General features: G+C 46.5%; 1 protein-coding gene across 18 annotated transcripts in view; it reads right to left on the bottom strand.

The window, feature by feature from the left end:
• PRRC2B (proline rich coiled-coil 2B) overlaps positions 1–13864 on the bottom strand; it is a 47741-nt gene that overhangs the window by 18394 nt on the left and 15483 nt on the right. For 11 of the 18 annotated variants that reach the window (XR_008202655.1, XR_008202654.1, XM_052667826.1 and 8 more), the window contains exons 6-16: positions 11222–11365; positions 10306–10547; positions 9764–9885; positions 9228–9370; positions 8577–8667; positions 8036–8231; positions 7351–7666; positions 6514–6698; positions 3859–4057; positions 2751–2970; positions 97–2157 (exon numbers count right to left, since the gene is read on the bottom strand). Coding sequence is in view for 16 of the 18 variants with exons in the window: in XM_052667826.1 (XP_052523786.1) it covers positions 97–2157; positions 2751–2970; positions 3859–4057; positions 6514–6698; positions 7351–7666; positions 8036–8231; positions 8577–8667; positions 9228–9370; positions 9764–9885; positions 10306–10547; positions 11222–11365 (3919 nt within the window). In the remaining 2 variants the exon portion in view is untranslated. Of the gene's footprint in view, positions 1–96; positions 2158–2750; positions 2971–3858; positions 4064–6513; positions 6699–7350; positions 7667–8035; positions 8232–8576; positions 8668–9227; positions 9371–9763; positions 9886–10305; positions 10548–11221; positions 11366–13864 lie in introns of all 18 variants that reach the window. The other 7 variants (XM_052667817.1, XM_052667827.1, XM_052667828.1 and 4 more) reach the window with 3 other exon arrangements.

Here is a 13864-nt window from a genome sequence, read left to right as displayed (position 1 = left end):
CAGGCAACAGCCCCCTACTCACAGACCCCGTTCTCCATGCGACCTGTTATCCACGCACCAGATGACAAACATTTGCACATGAGAAAGCAACTTTACCTTTTACTTTTTATGAGTGCCCCATTCTGCTGGCTCTCATATCGTGAAGCTGCTCCTACAGTCCTGACAGACTGCTCCACGTATCCTGCTGGCTCAGTCTTGCGGTTCTGCCTGTCCACCAGTGGCCTCTGGCTCGAGAAGCTCCTTTTTGCTAGCTCTCTCTTCTCTCCCAGGCTGCCACTCCCAAGCCCACTCTCCAGCTGGCCCTCACTCTCCGAAACTCCATCTCGCCTCTCCCGACGCTCACTGAAGTCACTGCTTTCAGATGCTGTCTCCCACTCCTCGTTGGCGTGGTCTGAGGAGTTCTGGTACGACAGCTCAGGAGACCGCCTGCCCGAGATGCTGCTCTTCTCTGCAGTGCTCAGTTTGGGCCGTCCTGGCCACTGGCTGGGCAGCAGGTTGGGGCCTCCCTCGTCAGGGTTCCACTGACCAACCGATTCTCGCTCTTGCCGGAGGCGCCTGAAGCGTGGAGGCTTGTCTTGACGGGGGGGACGTCGTCTCCTGAATGGCCTGTTCTCTATGTTCTCCTGATCTGCTAAGTAATCCTCCTGGAAGAAGTGCCTCTTGTCATCCAGATGGCTCTCATCAAAAACCCTGCTAGAGAAAGAATCCACATGCTTGTAAGAATCCTGAATGTAGTCCCTGTCAGACTGTTGCCGGCTTCCAAAAGCATCTGATGGAGAGCTGTGGCTGTACTCCTGCCACCCCGCTCCCCCACTCCTGCCTTGCCACTGGGTTGGTTCCTTGCCCATGAAACCTCTTCGCCCATAGCCAGAGTTGCTTAGCCTTGGTGGCAGTGACCTCCCAAAAGCTCTTGGGGCCCTCATCTTAGGGTCAAGACTAGTGTGATCATCTGAATAGATTTTGTTGGACCTCCAAGACTCTTTGAAGTCTCCCTTCTTCAAATCACTGTCCTCTCTGTCCAGCACAGAGCCATCATTGCTGTTCTCCGAGCCCCTCTGACGGCGACGTTTGGGGAGTTCCTCATATTCTGACCCTTCACTATGCGTCTCACTTGCAATCCGTCGCCTTGGCTTGCCCCTGGGGAAGTCCTCTGGCTGGTTGAACTCCCGGAGCCCTCGCCCTCGCCCGCTCCGCTGGTTGTTATAGACTCCCCGACTGCTCACAACAGTGCCTCGGCCCCTGAAAGTGAATTCTCTGAAGCCTCTCCCTCGCCCACGCCCTTGACCTCTCCCACCAAAGGCTTGTTCTTCATCAATGAAGATCCAGTTATTTCTCTTTGTGGGAGGAAGATCACTGGACTCTCTGGAGAGCTTGTTCTCCCAGGTTCTTTCTGGTTTATCTTCCTCCTCCTCCTCCTCTTCTTCTTGCGACTTCTCAGCCTCTTGGGCAAGGCTGGCTTGGGAAGAGCCTTTGTCATCCAGCAGGTAACGTGTGGAGTTCAGTAAGGCCGCAGAATCGTCCGATTCGTTTTCCGCTTTCTGAACAGTCAGTTTCTCCTTCAGATGGCGTGAGGTGTCCTCTCCCTCCAGTTTGACCTTCTCCATCTCCTTCTCCTTCTCCTCCACCTTGAGGGCTTTCAGCACTGGCTTTTTGATTGGGCCTGATCGTCGTGTCCTCCCAATTTGCTCCTGCTGTTGGACGCCTGTGCTTCGGTTTTCAGGGGCCCACTCTGCTGTCTCTTCAGCAGGCTGTTTGGCATTAGCTCCTTCTTTCTTCCACGGGTCAGCAGTGAATGACTGCTCATTTCTGGGAACTTCTTCTGTAATCTCTGCCGCAGTCTCTGAAGGTTTCTGATGGTGGCTGATATCCCAGCCATTATATTCAGGTTTCTTCTCTGCTTGGATAAAATCAGGCTCTAGAGGTGAACACCTCAAGTTTGCATGGCGGTTGCTGGAAGGACAAGTTTCCTGCACACTCTCCTGATGTTGAAACAAGAGATCTTGGCCCAGCCTCTGAGAAGACAGGCAGCTGTCAAAGTCTCCTTGGGCCTTCTTGTCAAAAGCATTCAAGTATTCCTCCCCTCCTTCCTCAAAGAGATCTCGCTGGGCATTCAGATTCTCTGGCCTTCCAGGAGAGGAAGAGTAAGAACTGCCATTTCTATGAAGGAAACAACAAACATAAAACAGTTAGTTAATGTAAAGCACAGCATGCACCCAAGGGCCCAAGCTGAGCACAAGAGGTACAAAGAAATAAATTAGGTTTTGTTCTACATCATGAGACAATGAGCCTTTAAGTAGCAGATCTGCCCTGCATTCTGGTATGGCCCCAGGCTGTATTATCTGGTTTGTCAAATCAATGGATGATAAAGAAAGCAGTTCCTATGTTGGGCAGCAAACTTAAGAAATAAAGGGAAATGCAGCCCCCAACAAGTAACTGAATTCAGGAAGTCCAGAAGAATTAGGAGACAAACTAGAAATGACAAGAATTTCTGACTCATCATTTTCAGTACCTATCCATGCAAATGACAAGCAACTCCTACTGCACAAGCAGCCCCACAAGACTCCAAGCTGGTCAGTCTGGACAAGTATCAGCCAGAAAAACTGACCGTAAGGTGCTACCAGATCAGTACAATGGCCTGTTTGACATCTTCTAGGTCAACTCTAAGCCTGCTTTTCAGTATGAAATGGCCTCTTATGACAGCATGGCCTCCCACCATAGCATGTGTGAGGATGGGGAAGATCTGCACTCACCTGGCATGCAGCCCCTCCATGGTCATGTTGTCAGACTGCTTTTGATGTGACAGGGAGTACCCTTTGCTCTGCAGAGATGCATAGCTCTCCTGGCCCCATACTGGCACAGGGTCCATGGGAGCAGCCTTCCTTTCCACCTGACCTGCCTGACAGTTCTGATCTTCAGATCGAAGGCTGTTCCCACCGATGGATTCCTGCTGAATCATGGGCTTCATAATTCCTGGTCATGACAGAGTTTGTATTGTTAACACTACAGTCTCACTGTCAGGAAGAATTAACAATCTAATACTAGCTTGATTCCCCTTCCTTCCTGGACTGCAGGTGACTGCAGCCATGGAAACCTTTCTGCAGAGAGAAGCCTGCACTTGGGAAATACACAGCTGGGAAATATATCTGGAATGACATAGCAGGTGACACAGCTTTCAGAAACCAGCTTGCTCACTACACACCATCACAGGCTTGGCAGTAAGCAGGTTCATGAAAACAAGCCACAGACTCAAGGGAGTAATTTATACACCCTAGTGTTTATATTCTTATCTCTCAAGATCAGTAGCAAGGTAAGCTCTGTGCTTCTAGCACCTTCCCAGAAACTACAGATTTCCCCAGGACATTTGCCAATCATTCCCAAACCAATCCTCCTCTTCTAAAGGGAAGATCTACCTTTATACCTTCTATGGCTCCACAGCTGCTAAGGAAGATACCCCAACGCAGTGCAGGAGATGGACAGGCAATATGCTCTCCCTCCAAAGCTCCTTTGTTTCGCCAGTAGTCCTCATCATAACTGACTTTCTCATCCCTGGAGGTTTACTGCAGCCAGCCAGACAGGATAAGAAGTCTAGGCTGAGGTGAGACAGATGAAGCACAGCAAGGGAAGAGAGCCAAAACTACCTCAACAGGTCATCCTCCCCCATGACCAGAAACCACCTGAAATACCAGTCCTGAGGACACAGAGCACCTGGGCACTTGCAGAACTTTTAAGACTGTAACACAATCCTCACATTCTAAAATCTGGAAAATCAATTCCCAAAGTCTTAGGTCTGAGAGTAGCTTTCCAGATACTGGACCAAGTCAACTGCTATGATAAAGGGAAACACTGAGAATATCTCACCTGAAGGGTGAAGGGCTGAAGGGTAGAAATCCACAGGAGTGCGACTCTGAGCCATGCGAGGGTCCATGTAAGAGGGCATCATCATCCAGCGAGGGTCGAAGCCAAGCATCTGGGGGTGTGGTGGGTAGAAAGTCCGATGGGAATGGGATGGGGGAGGATAGACTTGCTGCTGCTGCTGCCAGTGCTGCATCTTGTACAGCTGCTCCTGCAGGGAAGAATGGGGCATTTGACATCAACTGTCATGGTGCAAAAAAAGCACAGCTGCAACCTGACCAGACCAAAGAAAATGCATTCTTTGTGTAAGAGGCTCAAAAACAGTTCAGAGAGGAAGGTAGAGCAGTTACAGGCAATTCGCCACAAACTGAAAATGCAGCAAATGCTGTTTTTCTTAAATTACCTAGAACACAATAAATGCAGCCAAGAGATCAGGTCATCACTATGAGCCCACTGCATAGTCAAATAGAAGAGATGATCTTCAAGACAGGAGTTCATATTTTTCTCAGCATTTCCGTAAGATATAGGACAGTTTCCCGTCAAACATCATCCCTTAACTGGAACTAAATACTTCAGAAGACATTGCTCCTTGAAGGAAATGCCACCGTAAGTTATTTAGTATGTGTGCATAATAGTCCTATTCATGTTAGCCAAACAGATTAGATAAGAACATTCTAAGTTGAATTAGGAGAGCTGTTAATATTTCACAGTATTTCCTGTGCATCCTCCGGAGATGGACTGACACCACCGGGCTGTTTTCCATTTCCCATGTGGCCAGTTTACCTTCCTTTAGATGAGGAGTGTTATGATGTTAATTTGACTAAACGTGTAACTATTGCCTAAGGTCCAAGAACAACTTGCATGTGAAAGGAACACTGAGTACTGAAGAAAGTTTTCAAAACACAAACAGCTCTAATTAACAGGAAATACACCTGTTTACTCATCAGGCTTGTCACCACACTTTTCTTACTGAGCTCACAGTGTCCAATACAGCAATTGTTTACAAAAAGGCAATCCCTAATACGGAGCAAGAGGCAAACTGATATCTGAAAGCCATTATGGCTGGAGAGAAAAATAAGATAAACACAAAGATTAAGTTCCTACTCTTCCAGGATCCTGGATAAAGTATCTCATAAAAGACAGCACTGATGGCATCAACTTTTTCCTTTCATGAAACCACTGTCAAAAAAAGCAGCAATACAAGCCACCCAAAATACGACCTGCCTCATACATACTAACAGCACAAAGGGTAGGAGAAAATACAATGAAAACTTAATGCTCTTCCAGTAACAATGACCTGAGGTATTAAACAGTGCAACAGCAAAGACACCCAATTATTTTAGCTTCAGAGCATCTCTTAGAAAGAGCAACACCAGCAACATTTGCTGCTGCATATTTGATTCATGAAAATGTCACGGGGAATAGCCAAGAGAGTAATTAAGCTTCCAAGCAAAAGCTTAATCTTCACCTCCTCGCTAAGGTTTGCAGCAGTTGATAATATCATATTTCAAATGGTTATTCTATCAAGACTGACAATTAATTCTGTGTTATCACAAGCCTGAGTGCTGCTGCTGCCCTAAGGGGAGAGGCTTGCTGCAGCAGGGAGAGCTGGACAGCACACATGACATATACAGTATTGTAAAGCTGAGAAAGAGGTAAGTCACATGAAGCAATTCAGACTGGTTTCTCAGTGCCCAGAAAGAACTGTCAATGAAACAAAACAGAAACAAACACATACTTGAGGTACAAAGAAAATAATTATCAACAAGAGCTCACAGAAAAAAAGGATCAAGCAGAAAATTAGAGCAGATGTAAAAAAAATCCCCTCCCTCTGCAGGAGGAAGTGGAACAAGAAGGATATCACTTTATACCACTCACAGTCAGTCCAGAAGCAGAGTTCAAACCACTTGCCAACTTAAGCACAGTTTGACCCTGGCAGGTGAATGGTTACCCACACCCAGCAGGGTAAGCATACAGCAATGTAACATCAAGTGCAAACGGCTGGTCCCCAAATAAATCAGCTTCCTTTCCCTTAGCTGCATATTCAGCACTGTGTCACTGCAGCAGTGCTGAAGAGCACCAGCTTCTATCCTGTGCCATGGAATAAGAACAGGTGATCACCAGCTTTACTACCAGCCAAAAGTGTTAGGTACTTTGCTGGATCTTTAAGTACCAACACAGCCACTGCTGCTTTTAAACCGTGGACACAGAAAGGTGAAAGTCTCTGGCTTTCAGTACATGCACACATTTGCAAACCAGAGCTCTGCCACACACCATACAGTCCTAAAATGTCACACTGTCAGGAGATGCAGAGACAACAGTGCCAGACAAGTCGACATTTCTGACAGCAGCGTCTACTTTTCTCCCAGGCAAGTGATAAACCTGGCCTGCCCACGCCTCTCCCCAGTCACAGAAAGCTGTTAGCTGTTACAACAGCTCCAGCACGAGGCAAAAAAAAATCACATAACCTACGTAGAGAGCCCTTTCACACATGTTACACAGTCAACATCTGTGATCAAGAACAGGGAAAAATGCTGGAGGAGAACCAGTAGTTGTCACCTCCCAGCCCAAGGATTGGTTGGTTACCTAACACTGAAGGCACTGAAAATCAGACAGACCACTGTTACGTGGGGATCCAAAGAAGTGGGGAAGGAGTATCACACCTATTACCTGCTGCTGTTGCCTCTGGAATCGTGGGGGAAGAGACTTCTGGTATTTGTTGAACTCCTGTGCTGGGGATGGAGCTTCCCTGAGCTCCTCCTCACTGCTGCTTTGGGGTGCTGCTGGGGCAGGAGTCTCCTCTTCCAGATAGCCAGAGACATCCTGTGTGTGAAACTCAGGGGTTGCTGGAGAGAGGAAAATAAGCCTCGTTGAGTCCTGCCCATGATACAGCTTGTGTGTACATCACCAGATACAGCAAAATACATCAAACTGCAGGCACGTCCTGATTGTGTAATGTGGCTGAACTGAACTTTATTACAGTCACATGTAGCACCTCACACTCTGTGATCTGCCCTGATTGTTCTTGTTTTAGTGATAGATTTTGAGATCCCCTTCTGCTATTAGCCTTCTGCTTCAGCACAGTGGAACAAAGTTCATTTGCTCTGCTACTCCTTACACTTGTCAGCACTTCCCAATAAAATGATTTTGTGATCAGTGGCCTCATCACAAATAGTATCATCCAACCATGAGAATTCTAGGAGGCCCATTCCAACAAGGTCCCTGATACCACAGCTAATTAAGCATGGTTAAAATAACCAAAGAAGTTTGTGCTTGTTTTAATAGCTAAGTTGCTTTTTTTTTTTTCCCCCCCCCCTCATCTCCCCTCAAGCAAACCCTCATCATCAATCCAAAATCTCCACAGAATACATGAGGCAGCTCATGTCTTAGGCACCATCCCAAATGCTCCCCCTCCCAGGAACTCCCTCACAATTCAAGGGAAATATCAGCACAATAGCAAGAAAACCAGTTTTTACAAGGCAAGTAATGCTTCTGTACCTCTACGCAGAACATGACCATTTTCTTGCACGGCAGTTTTCTCTGTGTTTAGGGGTCGCAGGTCTTCATTCTCTGTGTGTTTCTGGGTCTCCCCACTCTTTTGAGCCAGTTTGCATTTCTGATCAAGTTGCTTCAGCTTGGCAGCACAGGCTGCCAGTCGCTCCTCCCTGGCTCGCCGCTCCTCCTCCTCCCGTCGCTTCCTGGCTCGTTCAACAGCCTCAGAGATCTCAGAGTGCACAAACTTCTGCCTCAGTGGCACTTTTTCTTCTTTATCTTCAAGGGACTGCTGTCTGAGAGCACTTCCCTGTGAGGGCTTCTGCCGAAGGAAAAACATTTCTCAGTAAGCATGACTCAAATGTATCCTCTACCTCGAGCTCTGCACCCCGCGATGAGAAAAATCCCCTCTTGCCAGCTGCCACCTTTCCCTATCCTCATGCTCACAAATCCCCTTTCAGTGAGGAGTTACTGCTATCTACTACTTCACTATCTCCATTTTTCGTCTGACAACCCCACTGCATGGCACCAGCTTCAATTTTCTCTTGCTAGTGGCAGTGCAGTACACATAAGCAAAGAATTGAGAAATTCCTCAACATGCCATTCTCAGTAGTGTCTGGGAGATCTTTTAAGGACACCGATGTCACATCCACTAGCTCAACAGAACGAGCCCACCCACGTGAGCTCAAACTACCTGGTATTCAGACGTAGAGCTCCAGCCATTGATCTTCCTTGGAGGCTGCTGTGAATCCTGCACTTTCCGGACTGACCGGGACAAACCAACTGAGTCGCTCCAGTTTTTTCCTTCCTCCAAGGTGTGTTTGACATCTGCACTGTCTGCGGAGCTCATAGACAACTGCCGCTGCCTTCTGGGATCCCAGCTGTTCCTGTCATAAAAAAACCCAAAGATTTGCTATTACATTTGCAACTTGCCTCAAAAAGCACTTGCAGACTTGCTCATCAAGTGGCAACGACAACTGACTGTAACAGAAACAAAGGATGTAAACAGAAACACCAGTCCAAGCAACGGGCTTTTCTTCCTAAGGTGCTCTTGGAGTTACATCACTGCTGTGCAGGTTGACAAAGGTGAGACACTTGGCACTTAGCTCCATGACCCATGCACACCCTTGAGGTCCGTTCAAAGACAGGCATGTGGAGTCAACAAAAATCTCAGTGTAAGGGGGAGGCGGGGAGAAATCAACCTCATGGATGTGGATGCAGCCAGTTCTTACCACTTCTGCCGTCCATCTTTAAGAGATTCTTCTTCTTCTTCATCTTCACTAAACTTCAGTTTCTCAGAGTAATCCACTTCATCATGAATGCCTGAGAAGGCAGAATTGGAAAAGGGGCATGTCAGAGGAAAGAAACCTGGCCTCAAAAAGCTCATGCCTTCTCTGGCGCTGAAATAGAATGCTATTTTGAAAACTAAATGTCCAGCACAGATACTGGAAATTATATGATTACCAAGAACTCACACTGCTAAACAGCAGGTTGGTCCCAAAAGAGAAGCTGTAAACAGCCTGGGAAAGAAGGCTGCAAGTAAAGAGACAGCCATCAAGCTACACTGCATAACTACATACCGCCATAACTGCAAATATAGGACTAACTCTTCACTGCTCTTGTATCCTACTGCTGCTTGGTGTTTTCAGCTTTTAGGAGTCTTCAGATCCAGTTCCTATAGTACTGTGATGGAGGGATCAGAAGGATCCATTGTGTCATCATGTACACCAAGAGCACCTTCACAGCTGCACTGACCACCCTTTCCTTCCCCTCATCCATTCTACAATAGTGAAACAGAGCCACTAGAACTTTCTGGCAAGCAGCAATTACTTTGCTTTACCTGCCAAGTCATTGCTCGAAGCTAAAGGACAGAGGTACTTTACCTGCCCATCCATCATCCGCATCGTTATCTAGTTCATCCAGCCCCTTCAGGTTCTCTGCGTTGATGATGGTGGGTCGAGGCGCTCTCTCTACCAGCTGCCGAAGTGGACGTGCTGGGCGAGACAGGCCAAGCCTGTTCTCTTTTCTACAGGGAGATGCATAAATATTGGTCAGACATAAAGGAACGTGTAGCTGACTTTGTAACAGTGAATCAGTCATTTCTATTAAGCACATAGAAGGAATCTGAGTATCTCTTCCTGCTCAGCAAAACTTCTCTTCACTATCTACACGGTACTCACTTCCTAGGGCTGCAAACCTTCCAGACCACAGTCACACACACCCACTTTATACATCTACCTGCTCCGGAGGCACACAGTGCTCAGTGTCCTGCAACCTTTCAGGTGCTGCTGTAGTTAGAGCAAAGCACTGACCGCTTGGATTTTCTCTGGCTACCTACAACTTCACCCACACAGCAAGCACAGGGCTTGTGTCACACACCAAATCAGCCTCTCAAGTGGGACAGTCACGGCAACCTTACCCATCCTGGTCATTCATCTGGTATTGTCTGAAAGGGACACGGGGCTCAAGCCGAAGCTGAGGAACAGGGAAAGACCCTCGGTCCAATGGTGCAGGGGTCTCAGATGGCTGTTGTGGACACATCTGGAACAAGACAAAACAGAAGAGCCTGTATTTTCACTGCCACAAGCAGGCTTACCCAGATTAGATTACACACAGGCACAGCAGTTGCAACTATGCAAAGTTAAAACAAATGTTTAGTGTCTGGCTGGCTAACAGATACGTTACCTCTCCAGCTCCAGAAAAGCACAAACTTTTCCTTGGGCTGAGCAACACTACAGCAGTTTCATTTCTCCCTGGAGCACAAAGTGCTACACTATTCTAACTTGAAAGGGTAAACATACAATAGGGAATGCTAAAAATAGATGAAGGATCCTTGAGCAAGTTCCAGGAACCAACTGAGAGGAGAGTCTAGAGAAATGCTATCTTAGCTGACTTTCTCAACACGCATAGGCATTACGAGAATCGAAGACATAGCAGGGCTTTGTGAGAAGCACAACTTACAAAAGCAGGTAGCATGTCATGGTACGTAGGGGGCTGGTAGACATTTCCCATGAACTGCGAAGCCCCTTTGCGGACAGGCTGAGCTGGGCGGAGGGACGGCTCCTTCGCATCGCTGGCACTCACTGAGGAGGGGGCTCCGTCTCCAGTGCTTGAGGTCTTGCTGCCCAGCTCAGCAGGGGAGGCGGTCAGAGATGTGGCAGAGGTGATGTTCCTCCCACCGCCCTCCCTCCAACTAGTGACATCTGGAAAGGAGGTGACAACTATGTTAACGTTTGTGAATGTGGTCACTTCATCAGAAACACAACACTGAAATACTCTGGTCAAGCCCTAATTACACTTGAGAATATAGAAAAACATCAGGGACCAAGGAAAATTTCCAGACGTTATTTTTCCCAAGAGACCAGGAGCATCAGCTGCTGCTAGGTAATTACTGCACCAGCGGTGTCCTTATTTGTCAATAAGGTTCAATTTCAACCAGAACTCCTCCACCCATCTCCACAGTCCTCATTCTGCAAAATTAAAGGCAATTAGATCAAACACAAACACTCAGAGACAGAACTAAACCACACGCTCACTTCACCTGCAACTCTCCCCTACCCTGAGGGAAGATACCTGTTTTGCAGCATCACTACATTAAAAGTCACAGAACAAAGCCAACCCTCCCTACTTCCATACACAGCAGTTTTAATGAATAACTATGATATATTACAATCCATATTAGCAGACTGGAAGATACAACACGAGCACCGAATAGCATGATCTTTACATACAAATCCACAGTCTTTGCTAAGCAACACGAGCTTATAACAAAAGTAGGGACAGAATATTGGACAGGACTGTGAAATGACACCAAAAACAAATCTATGGGATTCAGGTTCTGAGCTGGAGTCAGGCAAAAAAACCCATCTCCACTTACTCTGGGGGCGGAGGCTTGGTCCTGGCCCATACGACAGATCTAAGGCGCCCTTTTCTTTGCCAACCTTGTCCTGCTCGCCAGCTGCTTTCAGCGTCGGAAATTCCTCGGGAGAGAAGGATAACAGTCGGCTTGAGGCCCTTGAACCTGTCAGACAATAAGTGTGGGACTCAGATCTTTCCACTCTTCCAGCTCCCTTATGAGATCACCCTGAAAACATGTTTCCCGAGAATCGGTGCACCCAGCAAATTTAAGCCCCAACTGCTAACATATCTGCACCTCGATCACACCCAAAACGCTTTCAGAAACTGTCACCAACACCACAACAGACATCCTCACCAAATACTTCCACACTTCTGAGATTTTCACTTGATCTCTCATGTTCAACAAAGTCAGAGCAAACTTTCTCAGCTTTCGATTTTTGTGCAGCACAAAATTCACACTGAGGCAGGGATACAAATTCTGCAAGATGACTTATAAATGATATTCTCTTATCAAGATTTTGACACTTCTATTCAGACTTCTACTCAAATCTCACTCCACCGGGGAACTCTACTGTTAAGATTTCTGGCAATAGAGTTGGTGAAAGTCCACAGACAAGGACTAAGTGCTATATGCTATTTCCCAACCCTCCTCCTCGCTGCAGCACTTTTAAGATGCAGATCACCAGCCAGAGCAGGCCAGGTTCATCTTCTGTCATTGGAAGACTGCTCTGCTGAGTCACCAGCGACCCTAAAATGAAAGCTCTCTCTCTTATGAAGATCTGGCACTGACTGGAAAACAAAACACAGCAGTTCTCCTAAATTTGTTAACACTGACTAAAAAGAATTTGTCTGCATTTTTGCATTACTCTTCTTCTGTTTCTTTGTGTTACCTGGCTAATCCTCCTTCATAATAATCTCATTAGAAGTGTCAACAATGACTACTGAAGACCTAACAAAAGAGTTTAATCTTGACTCTTTAGGGGCAAAGATAGGAGGACTGGCTTAAGTCAGCCGCACCTTCTGGAATCTGCACCCTGCACAACATCTCCCTCCTGAAGATTTCCAGAGAAGATGCTGCCAACTGCCGAGTATAACATCAGCTGACATGTGTTAAGAGTTCATCTTTTCTACTGCCTTCTACTGAATTAGAATAACAATGAGAACATTAACAACATTTAACTGTCTTTCAGGACAAACTCCTCCATCCCAATCCCTAGGCAGCATTAGTTTTTCCCTGTGGGTAGGGCTGCACAATATAATGACCGTTAATGGGCAGGCATTAACAATTTGCACTGTAATCCTAGGCAGCATCACACTGAGAAAAGTTTGGTGTCTGTTTTAGTATTGGTTTGTTTCTTTCGTGGTTTTGCCTTTCCCTCCCTGGAAATGCCCCTTAAATGAAAGAAACAGGCACAGAGCAGTTCATCTCTAATTTACTACATCACATTAGTCTGAGATACGCCCCTCTCAGAGAGAAAGATTTAACAGCAATGACACCTAGAAGAGCCAACAGCAAAACACCTCTCTGTCAGTACTGCTAGAAAAATAACTGCTCACTGCCAGAAAAGAGGTGCATGAATGGGGTGGCCCGGTAAATCCTTTTAGCCAGATTTCTGATGCTTTTAATTCAATCACCTTCTAGTTAAGCTGCTCTTTATTCACATATGCAACTCTTTTCTTGGGCTGAGAACATTGATAAGACTTCGATAAGAACACCAACAAGACTGACCTACAATGAACTTCCAAGAAAATCTATAAATTGTTAAAAAATCAAATTTCAAGAGAAAATGCATAGGAAGGAGGTCTGCAGAGCAACAGTCTAAAAAATGTATCAATTAACCAAACAGCCTTTGCACTGTCCATCAACTGCAAGCAAGCACAAGTTTCTGTTCTAACATTTTACCTTTGAGAAACACCCTCTCACTAAGCAACCCAATTTAGGATAAGCTTGTTCCCTCCATTACTGCAATCTGTGGTTATTTCAATTCTTTGGGAAAAAAAAAAAAATAAAATGAAAAACCACTGCAGTTTCATTGGGTGTCTCATGGCTTCCAGTCTATCCAGATTAAACTCTGGGACTGAGCTTCTACTCTTACCAGTTTTAATGGTAGCACTGGAAATTACCTCATGTGTGGACGTAAATGCATCTGAAGGCAAGTAACTCCAGGATCCTTAGTCAAGCAAACTTTGTTAACATTGTGCCAGGATCCTTAGTCAAGCAATAAGTGGTAAGCTGCAGTTACCAAGGGAGACATCAGGCATCAGCTGAGGTGTAAGCAAATGCATGCTGCAGCAGTGCAGTGCCATTTCCACCATGGTCCCTTCACCAAAGGAAAATGCATACAGCCTCCCTGAACATTAACCATTACAGGCTCATTCCAACCACCTTGCTATGCCAGGCTTCCCATGCCAGCAGCCATGGAAACACCATCATTCCCAGCCTCTGACGTGCTGTTTTCTCCTAATCCAACCCCCTTCCTCCTCCACTCTTTTTTTCTGCTTCTTTTTCAACACTGCTCTGGGCTGAGGAAGATGGCACCGGCACTCTGGTTCAGAGCACCAACAGGCCATGCTCTGCTCAAGCTGTGCCTTGTGCTTGACAGACATGAACTGACACAGTTGCAGCATTCCAGCCAACAGACTATGCAGATTCAAAACAGGA

This window comes from Tympanuchus pallidicinctus, unplaced genomic scaffold (genome assembly GCF_026119805.1).
Source record: "Tympanuchus pallidicinctus isolate F22 unplaced genomic scaffold, pur_lepc_1.0 scaffold8, whole genome shotgun sequence".
NCBI lineage: Eukaryota > Metazoa > Chordata > Aves > Galliformes > Phasianidae > Tympanuchus > Tympanuchus pallidicinctus.
Note: the sequence above shows the minus strand (reverse complement) of the source record. Positions and strands in the feature narration are given on the sequence as shown.